Below are 10,981 nucleotides of genomic sequence, written 5' to 3'. Positions count from 1 at the left end.
TCATTCTTTAAAAAAGTTTATTGGCTTTTAAAACCACTTTAAAAATCTCACCAGTGAGTACTTTCCATTGAAAAAGAAACAACGCGTTTGCCATATTAACAAGCTACTGTACATTAAGCAGTACACCAGACAACATCACGGAGGAGGGTTCTTCTACTGTAGAAATGGACAGTCAAACAGTTGGATCTGGGTCAGTCAAAGGGAAAGTTCAAAGTCACTGCTTGATGGAGCTTTTGTACTCTTAAGAGGTGCAATTCCTTCATCCAAATTTCAAAAATCAGTGCCTTGTTGAAAAAGAAAATGTCAAATTTCTTCACAAATGCTTTTTTTGCAAAATATATGTAAAATATAAACGGATAACAAAAGCGTCAACAACATAACGTTAAAAACTTTAACTTAGTAAACAGCACACAACAAAAGTAATGTCATGAAACAAGCACTGTCAGTCTGGTTTAACAGAACCTGCCCAAATCACAGAAGACAGTGGTTATCAAGAATACAAAATACAGAACAGAAGTCATCACACATGCGTGCGTACAATCATTTATCAACATGAGCATGTAGGTTGTAAAAGGTTTTCAACTTTTTCCCTCAATGCTTATATTCTCATGTATGAGAATGAGTAAGAAATGTGTATCTCACTGAGATTAATGCACATTTTGCTACAAGACAACTAGTCATTTACTGACAATTTCCTTACTCACCATATATTTTCTTTTCATTTTTACGGGCATCCATCATTTCATTTGTCCATTAAGATGTGTCAAAGCCATGTCATAAAAATTTAGTGCAAAAAGGTGAACCTCCAGAGTTGAAACATGAGTAATATTTTTTTTTCTCCAGTGTCTGCTCAAAGGCGCCGAGCACAAAGTCTGTCACAGAGATGTTTGAACCAGCTAACAGTATCACAACTTTTTTCTCAATATTCCATGCTATTGATCCTGCTCAAAGCGAACATCACTTCTGCAACCGCAGAGACCTATTATCTTTGAATAGAAAACAAAAAAAGAAAGTAAAATCAGCAAGCGAGACCAGACAGCATTACTGTTACAACACATCGAGCCAAAAATGTAACACACAACATACAGTATCTTGCGACTATAGATCTGTTATGCTTTTTCTTTTAAATGGCACATACTTGGGTAGAATAATGGCCATAATATAGTGTCTTGATACATCAAATCTCTATGTATCTATTCTATTTACAAATGGATCTTAAACATGACTTATACAACATTGACGATAGCCAAAAACTCAAGCAAGCATCCTACTGAATCACGGAGCCTACCTGGCTAGCAGTGATGGTTTCAACATGCTTTCAGGTCCATGGTTACCTGTAAATCATAGTGACCGATTCACTAATTTACATACTGTACATAAGATTTATGCAACTTAATTCATTAAACTCTTAAATATCTCATAGGCAGCCCAGTCCCATTGTTCTTTATCCTCATCAGATGTAATAATCTCTTGTGGTATTAAAAATCATCTTTGGTATGGATATAAGGCTGGATTCCTCTTGATTTGCAGATGAAATATTTTCAGCCTAAAGCTTACAACAAAAGCCTTCTCCATACCATTGATAATAGAATCTGCGCTGGGAGTCTAGCATGCCAAAGGAAATCTCAAGACTCTACGTGTGCCTTCCATGGTTCTGTGAACATTGAGAATATTGAATTCCTTAATCTCCATTAGGGCACACAACCTATACAAAAAACATCTATACGGTAACACGGCAGAAGAAAACAGAAGAAATAGTAGTGAAAAGATCAGAGCAACAGCTGCCTTGATATGATGAAGCTCTGGATGGTTCAGACTTTGACATTGTACTATATACAGTCAATCTCTACAGATGGTTTAAGGCCATGGACTTTGGGGATAAGGCAGCCAGTTGTTGATTCCTTTAAACGTATTAGTCCACAAAGCGGCCTAAAAACTCCCACCTTCTGCCTACTGATTCATCTACTCCCTTTAAGATATTAAATAGTAAGAAAATGTCACACTTGGACAATGCTTAGATGTAAATCAGTTTTCCACTGATTTGGTATATGATAAAGTATAAAGATAATGTCATAAATTCAGCACCTGGCAGCAAAAGTCGCTGCTGTTTATATTAAGATATGGCAGGCAAATGTACTACAGCTATTCTGTGCATTAACTTCAACCTCATTTGGTTGAAGCTGTACTACTGCACACAATGAAGACAATGTATAGAACAGCTTACATTTTTGGTGAAGTTTTGTGCCAATTTCTCTACTCGTACAAATTTAAATAACAATTTAACACAAATATTGCATTAATGATTTGTAATAACATGGAAGATTTGGGTTTCCGTTAAATGTTCATAGCATGCTTGCCTGCACTTGTATGTTGCTGTCAAAAAAATTAAAAATAATTGAAATGTTTTCATTTTGAATTTACGATGCGATGAATTTCTGTCTAACAAATGAAAAGTAGAGCAGTAACTAAATGTTGATATTTTCTGGTGAGTCTGGCACTAAAAACAGAACTAATGGCAAAGTCCAGACAAATCCCAACAAACTATCCTTAAGAAGACACATATACTACATATGCACCAAACAAACATAGAATTAAAGATCGTTAGCCCAACATCTCTACTGTCGTTGGCTGGTCTTTGCTCTCGAGCCAGTCAAAACCAGAGTTCACAGTATCACTGCATATCTGCTGAAACAGAGGGTCGTTTTTCAGTTCTTCCAGTGTTGAGTCTTCGTAATGTTCCTGCTGCTGGTTCGGGTCAAACAGCAGATTGGTGTCTAGTGTGTTGAGATCAGTGATGCTACTGGACAGATCTGAGGGCAGCCTGATGTCACTGGAGAAATCTGACGCTACTGCATTAAGCTCAGACGCTACTTGCCCCACCAGCTGAGAGCTGGGGTTCAGGCCGTCCTCTCCCAGCAGGTCTTTGACAGTGTTGTTGAAGTCCAGCTGCTGCTGCTCGTCCTCCGCGTCCTGCTGTTGTGTGCTCTGGAGGAGGAGCTGTGTCTGTGTGGGACTGTCCTGGAGCTGCGGAGGCGGCTCCGGCTCACTCGGCCCAGTTTGTGCTTGAGCCTCCCCGGAGGAGAAGGCCGTCTCTCCACTGCCCGTGCTGAGGTAGCCGTGCTGCTGGAGCTCGAAGGCAGCAGGGCTGGAGCTGACAGGCAGCTGGCTCTGGTGGGAAGCTGCTCCAGCGAAGGCAGGAGTGGTCTCAAGGATCTGTGTGAGGTTCATGCGCGCAGTGTAGTTGGAGGGAAGGTTGTTAATGCCCAGGCCGCGGACAGAATCATCCCCGTCAGCCTCCATCTTACTGAGGAGGACGTTAGTTATTTTGGCGCTGTTACTCTGCTGCACCGGCAGCATCTCACTCTGCATCATAATGTTTAAAGGTACCGACTGGCTCCGCTGCACCATGCTGTGGACTGAGCTCACCGATTGGCTGTTGGACAAGATGCTTAGCACCTCAGAAGTGATGGGGGAGCTAAACGGCGACACCACGGCTCGTACTGTTGAGGCTGTGTTGGTGGGTGTAGTTAGCGGGCCAGTATTGCCACCAGAGTCCCTCTGCCGCACTGCGGGGCTGACACTTCGACAACGGAAAGTACTGGATGCAGTGGAGGTGGATGCTTTGTTGTCCAATGGGGCAGGGACAGCAAAGCTCTCCTGTTTAGTGGGAGTTGTGACACCTGTTGCCTGCTGCTGCTGCTGTTGCTGAGGAACTGGAGAAATCGGGGTCAAACGTCCAAGGTGAGCAGCATCCTGTCGGGACTGTGCTTGAAATGACTGGCCCGGAATAGCGAAGGCATGTGGCTTACGAAATTGGTCATCTACCAGGTCTTGGTAACTAGGTAAAATGCCAATGCTGTGGTTGTTCACAGGCCCTGAACTAGTGCTGCTGTTGTAACGGTTGTTTATCCATTCTAATTTGGCCTTATCTGGGTGTGTCGCCATTGGCCTTTGCATGGGTTTCACTGGACTACTGGAAACAATACTGGCATCATGATAACCTGTCATGCTTGAGTTGATGGGTGTGAAAGCAAAAGGATTCCTGCACTCGACTGGGCTGGGAGGCACACTACTGCTGCAGTTGGACAGAGGTGTGCTGATTGGTGTGTGGCGACCCATGGCACTGTCTACAGGTGTGATGGGGGCCATGCGAGAGCAGGGGCTCTCTCTGGTCAGCGTGTGAGCCAGTGTCATCTCTGACGTCGGGGTGGGTGTAGGAGTGGGCGTGGGAGTCGGAGTGGGTGTCTGAACGGGAGTGGTGCTGCTGTGTGCAGAGTGGTAGAAGGTAGTGCCTGTCTGCTGAGTATTAAGTATTGAGGTTTGATTATTTTGGGTCTGGCCTTGAAGTGCCACTTCAACACAACCACCAAACAAACCTTTCAGCTTCATCTGCTCCTCCATTTGGACTAGCTCCTCTACAATGCTATCTTGAGTCATGTCATCATCATTGAAGGGAAAGTAGTCCATGTTGGACTGAGAACCTGCAAAGTCAACCATCTCCTGTGTCAGTGTGAGCTGGCCTGAGGCCTCTGCAGGTTGAGCTATAATGGAAAGCTGGTCAGCGGGGGCTTGTTTGTGTTCTGCTGGTATTTGCTGAGCAAACGCTTGTTTCCGAAGCTCATCAAGCTGTCCCTCCTCCCAGATTGTGCTCTTTAGGTCACTCATTGCAGAGGCGCTGTGTGCTCCTGAGTTGGCTGGTATGGCACGGGGGTCTCCAGTGATCTGCTGCAGTAAAGCCTGGTTAACAGCGGAGCTCCCAGCGGAACCAGCACTGGCATTACTGCTGAGAGAGCCCTGTTCAGGCTTCACCAAAACCAAGGCCTGTGGTTTAACAACAGTCGAAGTGTGGATGATGGGCGAATCAGACAGTGCAAGGATCTGTGGAGGTCCTATGAGGCTTTGCTTCACAGTTACTTTGCAGGGGGCACTCTCGGGTCGTGCGGGTGTTCCTGGGCGGGGGATCCTCTTCAATGCAGCACTGACACCAGGTCTGGGATTGTCTATGACAGCCAGTGGCTGCTGGGAGATGAAAACTCTTTTTACAGGAATCACAGGCGACTCTCCGCCCGGGCCTGTGCGCTTTCGGGGGTTCTTGATGTCTGGGCAAAAGTCTTTGAGTGCATGGGTAACAGCAGTGGAGCCATTGGCGGACATGTTGCCATTGGAGTTCTGATTATCAACAGTCAAATACAAGGTACTGTCATGGCAGTTACTGTTATTGCTGTCCTGAGTCCCAGCTACAGAAACAGAGGATATGGAGTCGCTTCTTAGTCTCCCCATTTTGTCTGGTCCCGTAGAAAACTTCACCAGGAAGCTTGGTTCACTGGCCGCTCTGAACTTAGCCACTCTGTCCTCTTTCACAAGCATTCTCTCAACTGTGTCTCCATGTTCAGCCTTGGTGTCAGTGGAGAGGGCTGAGGTTGAGGGTGCGATGCTCATTCTGATGGCAGGTGAGTGATATGGATGTGAATCCTCAGACGCCGCAGTGGTGTTGACTCCAGTTGAGGCCGATCTCACAGTTGTGCTGCTGCTGCTGGGAGCCAGAGCGATGGCTGTCATCTTCACCACATTGACGGAGCTGACATGGGGAGTGGGCATCACAGTCTTTATGGGGCTGTTGGTGATGAGTAACGTGGGAGGTGAGCGCAGGGTGATGGCGCTGGTGGCGGAGGGTTTGGGCAGGATTTGAGCGTACCTCGTCCCGTGTCGTGCCAGGCGGTCACCCACAGGACTGGCCGAAATATTCTGAGGCGTTTTGGGCGATTGTTTGAGAGATTGTGTAACGACTTGGAAGTTAACTGGTAACACTTTCCCTTCAGCTGTTCCAACAGGGCTGGGCGAGGTCATCAGTTGCCTATTTCTTTGTACCTAGTAGAAAAAGAACACATTTATTTTCATCTTAATAATTTTGCTAGGTTATCAACAAATACTAAAACTAATACTAGTACTAATATAAATAATTAACTGCAATGTTCTTCAAATACTCAAATAGTACTTCAAATAGTAACGTTATACTACAGGCGTTACACTACATAGGTGGCACACTAAAGTTACCGTAACTGGGCTGGGGACTGCTGCTACTACGATGCCGATGGTTGGCTGTGGGGAGAGCAGAGCGGGGCTGCCACAGGGGATGGTCGGGCCAGGGGTACTGGCCTCTGTCCTCTTGACCTGAGCCTCATTGGGCAGAGGTGAGTGCAGTTTCTGTTCCTGTTGTTTCTTCTGGATCTTTCTCTGGAGTTGCTGCTTTGCGTCAACGGAGGGAGAGGGCAAGGTCTTCACCTGAGGCTGGAAGGAGTTTGCCTCGGCTGTGGGCACAAACGCGGATGCTGGAGTTGGCGTTTTCATTCCTGAAGATTTCAAAATATATTATTATTATTATTATTATTATTATTATTATTATTATTATTATTATTATTATATTATTCAATGAAGCAATGAACAAACCTAAAAGCATGATTGTTATTATTTGCTATGGATATTCTTTACATTAGGAAATTAGATGGCTATTTTTGCCCTTACTAAATAAAAAAAATAAATAGTAAAGTACATTTTGTGAATATTATTTGGAATTAAATGAATAAATGTAGGTGTCTAGATAGCATGCAACAGGAGACTTCTCAAAATCACCAACTCATTTGTACCTGGTGTTGGTGTTCCCGTCATTACAGTAAGTGCTGCCATAGACTTTGTACCGATGTAGTGGCTGTTGAGGAGGAAACGGGCCAAATCCTCGACATTATCGAACTGACGACTGAGGACCTTTTGTGCCCACTCACACACCAGGCCACAGGCAGCTGACCGCATCTCGTCCTCTGCACTCGGGGACTGACCACTGGGCTCCATCAACTCACACTGTGGTCAGAAACAACAGGGGGATGAGTAGAGCCGAAATGATGCAATTGCAGAGTGTAGCTTAATGCGAGTACGTACCCCATCGCCAGATTTTTGGAGATCCAGGTTGGGTAAAGATGGCATGTGCACAAAAGCTTTCTTCCTTAACCCGCTATAACAATATGTAGGACCAAGTTAAGGCTTTTTGCACGAGTAGTTGACAGAGAAGTTACAAGTATTTCAAATGCTAGTAATTACCATCAAATATGACTTATGTTACTGTAGATAATTAGTCCTATAATAATAATTAGCTCTCATGAACAAAGAGCTTTCCCAGATCTTTTCCAAATACATCTAGTCTTTCATTTCTCAGACTCAGTGGTGGTAAAATGCTGTTGCTTCCCTGGGGTGAACAGACAGAACCACTACTGCCTCATGACCACCACCAATCACACCTTCACACAAACACATTCATACATAGGCAAGCGGAAGTGTATTGCCCAGGGACACAACAGTATTATACACTCACCTGCCTTAAGGTTTGTGAGGAATAACTCTACCGCCAAGCAACAGCTGTTCCAACTTTAGAGCTGACAAAATGTGTAATGAAAGTCGTCTTATGCATATCATAAAAAGGATATTTGGATTTCCCCCTCATACCCAGCCGACGCGCCTTCATATTGGGAAAGACATTCTTCATGATCTTCCCGAAGTCTGCAGCACTCAGTGGATTGTAGCCAAGATTGTCACAATAGCTCCTTCAGGGGAACAAAACAGCACCGTAAGAATGTGGCCATTATTTAAAGTAGATAATGCCAAAATACTGACTTGTATTCGTCATAGACTTCTTGCTTTGGAAGGGACGTCTCTGGATGCTCTTCTAGGTGATTCCGGATCCAGTTGAAAGCATACATTTGTTGAGTACGGCTCGACGACATGGAACTCTGGTCACTGTCGAACATTAAAAAAAGTGTTTATAAAAGGGAAGGGATTTTGACTTCAGGCCGAAAAACTCACTTCCATCTATAGAGACATAAGATACCATACATATATCTAAATGTATTTTTTTCATAATCACATAGATAAAAATGGTGTTTGTGATGATATGTCTGTGTGTGCGTCATTACCTTTTGTCATTGCCACTGCTGGGACCAGAAGGCAACTTAAGGTAGAGGTAGAGTTTTTCGATGTCTGTAAACTTCTCAACATCTTGCTGTAGACAGATAATAATATTTTTAATAATTACATCATTTTTGTTTACAATATAAATATCATTCATTACATTGCAGTATGTATGTGTTTAAATTATTTCAAAATGCTGCCAGTTACAGGAAAGTGAATACAGCCTGCTCATTATTGATTTTACCAGCTTTTCCAAGAATGGGTTCATCTTCACACTCCCTTTTCTATTTGCCCTTTGTTGCTAGGAGACCAGTACTTGAATGAATGAGGTGAGAGCTGTCAGCATGAACAAAACACTATTTACTACGAGCAAGAATCGGCATTGTTTTTACACTGCGTAATTCGATTTTTCTACTAAAAATATCAAAAAATCATTTAAAAAGCTTTTTTTTGGGGGGGGGAAGTTCACACATTTCTTTAACCCTAATAAATAATCTAAAAGGTTGCATTATGACATCATTTCATTATACCCTTTTTATGTTTCATTGACAGCCACTGCATTTTTAATATGGTCAATACCTTTTACAGTGTAGTTAATATAGTTAATTATATTAAACAACAAATGTGTCTATTTCTCCTTAAATATAGCTAAATAGCTGTTAATGTTCTGTTCAAAAGAAGTAAATCATGTGAGTAACAATACAATAGAATAATATTAGTACCGGTACTAAAGAATTGATACATAATAAACAGTTATCATTGCTTTTTGCTCCTTGACGGTGGTTAAATATGATTCTTTCTTCAATGTGTCTAATAGAGAATAAGACACTATCGCTATCAATAACTGGAAGTCTTTTTTAAGAAGACAAAAATAGACACAAGCTTTATATAGTCGCTTAGATGTCTCTGAAATGACTATGACTATGAAACAAAGCTCTGTCTTACAAAAAAAAATCATATGCAAATCCCGCTCTTGCTGGTCTAAAATTGGGGTCACAGGGTTATGATATTGTCAAAAATAATCTGAATCACCATTAATAGAAGTAGGTAAGTTACTTGTGCAATGAATTTTTACTATGTTATTTTTGTCATTTTGCTGCAATTTACGAATACAAATATTGTATGGTAAATCCAAATAGAATACTCACCAATATGCTGTCCACCTTTGATTGTACGGATTTGCTGCAAAAGAATAAGAAACCATCATTTAGAAACATCCAGGTTTGCTTTTTTGCAGTTTCTACTCTTATTGTTGCTTCGGCGCGGTGATACGTGGTTACGGTGAATGACCTGTGCGACCTGTGACCATGAATCATTTCATAATTTGTATTGTGCAGGACAGATTGTACTGCTTGATTCTGCTTTGTGACAGCATCTGACTTTAAACACCGGCCTTGTAAATCCAGAGCCGATTCCAGTCACATTGAGGAAACAAGGACCTTATGCAAATTAATAATTTGTTTACCCGGCTCTGGCTAATCTGCTTGATGTGATTGTTTACCAAATTAACAGCGCTTTCTGCAGACACACAACATAAAGTCCAAGGTGACTTCCACAAAAGGGCTTACTCAAAGGTATTTCACGGAGAAAGCAGCAAAGTAAGCAGAAATACACAAAGTAAGGCCTACTTTCATGCAGGGTCGACCATTGTCTTGTACAGCAAATACAGCTGGGAGGATGTGAACATGTACATTTGCGTCACATGAGCCCACAAGTGCTGACATGTGTTGGCCTACCTGAATATCAGTCTTACTAACACCTGAAGAGAGAACTGTGTCACGAAATGCACCATGCATTAACTCTGCCATGCACGTGTGTTATTACCAGTGTACTACATATGGACACGAGCACATGAAATGGCACCATTAAAAGCCCTTTACACGCAGTACGACGGCAAAAGCAGCAGCAGCAGCAGGTCGTATTACTGTCTCCCGTGACCCGGGTTTCTGCTTCTATTCCATCTGATCTGCGACGAGAGCCGCGGAGATGGACGTGCTTTGACACCTGTCATCCCGAGCATCATCACATCAGCATCACCGGGGGCTTCGGTGTCATCGGTAACATGGCCTCCTACGGCTTCATGCTAATCGTGGAAGCTAGAAGCACTGCCACGGAAAACGCGTCGTTACATCGTTATTACGGCGCGAACGACAACATCGGTGCACGCATTTAAGACGAGCCGTGGCGGTTTTTAAGCAGAATGTGCAAAGTGTGCGCCGCAGCCGTGTTATTCTGTGTGCAGCACGTTGCCTCTCCAGAACTACACACGCTAATTGTACCGATGAGGCTACGGCGACAGTGGGGAAGGACGCGGAGCCGCCGCGCTGGGTCATTTGCATCCTTACCAAATTGAACTCTTTATTTTGAACTGTAATGCGTTTGCCTCGGGCCCCTGGAGTCCCGGGACGAGCGCCGGGAGAGAGCCTAATCCCGAGGCAGGCTTCTGACCAGGTTGTTGTTGCTCATCAGCCATCACGACGGACGGAGGGGCGGTGGGGGAGCTTTAACAAGTAGGCCTCATCCCCGGCTCAGTGCGCTAGGACAGCCCGCTGAATCCGGCACGGAACATGGCGAAGAGCAGTGAGAGGTGACGCCACAGGAACACAACAGAAAAGCAACAGAAAGAATGAAGCAACCGGCCATACAAAAGGCATTTCGCAGAGGTCTCTCTCGCCGCCGCCGCAAATAGCACGCCTGCAGCAGCCAGCAGCAGCTACAGACGAGCTTAGCCTGCGTCAAGACGCACGCACGCCACGCGCACCAGAGCGGAAGTGCAAGTGCATTCTGGCTTCAGAGTAAAGTCCTTGACCTTAAATACTCTGAACTAATACTGACAGATATGACATGCCGCCCTGCAACAGTTGTATAGGGTATTCATTCATTGTATTACATTCATATTCTTGTCCTCGTGCATTTTCTTGCTGCCCAGTATTGAGTTTAGAAATCTGGAAGTTGTTATATTCATTTTTTTCACATACTTTATTGCTTATTTAGTAAATATAGCATATCATATGGTAAATATAGA

The 10,981-nt window shown here is 43.7% G+C and overlaps 1 protein-coding gene across 2 annotated transcripts; it reads right to left on the bottom strand.

Annotated features, from left to right (window-relative positions):
* Positions 1-10,682, bottom strand: rfx7b (regulatory factor X7b). Of its 2 annotated transcripts, none has more exons than XM_072435597.1 (9): positions 10,302-10,682; positions 9,105-9,138; positions 7,962-8,047; positions 7,663-7,785; positions 7,476-7,592; positions 6,934-7,018; positions 6,651-6,855; positions 6,055-6,353; positions 1-5,868 (listed from the first exon to the last, which is right to left on the bottom strand). In XM_072435597.1, the coding sequence occupies exons 1-9, from the start codon at positions 10,427-10,429 to the stop codon at positions 2,602-2,604; spliced, it is 4,344 nt and encodes a 1,447-aa protein (XP_072291698.1). In that variant the 5' UTR covers positions 10,430-10,682; the 3' UTR covers positions 1-2,601. The 2 variants fall into 2 exon arrangements, with proteins under 2 accessions (XP_072291698.1, XP_072291699.1); XM_072435598.1 differs by having other exon boundaries at positions 6,061-6,353.
* Positions 10,683-10,981: the final 299 nt, after the last annotated feature.

This window comes from Eucyclogobius newberryi, unplaced genomic scaffold, assembly GCF_026437365.1.
Source record: "Eucyclogobius newberryi isolate DKJ021-1_F unplaced genomic scaffold, fEucNew1.0.hap1 SCAF_7, whole genome shotgun sequence".
NCBI lineage: Eukaryota > Metazoa > Chordata > Actinopteri > Gobiiformes > Gobiidae > Eucyclogobius > Eucyclogobius newberryi.
The sequence above is the reverse complement of the archived record's forward strand: the minus strand, read 5'-3'. Positions and strand labels throughout refer to the sequence as shown.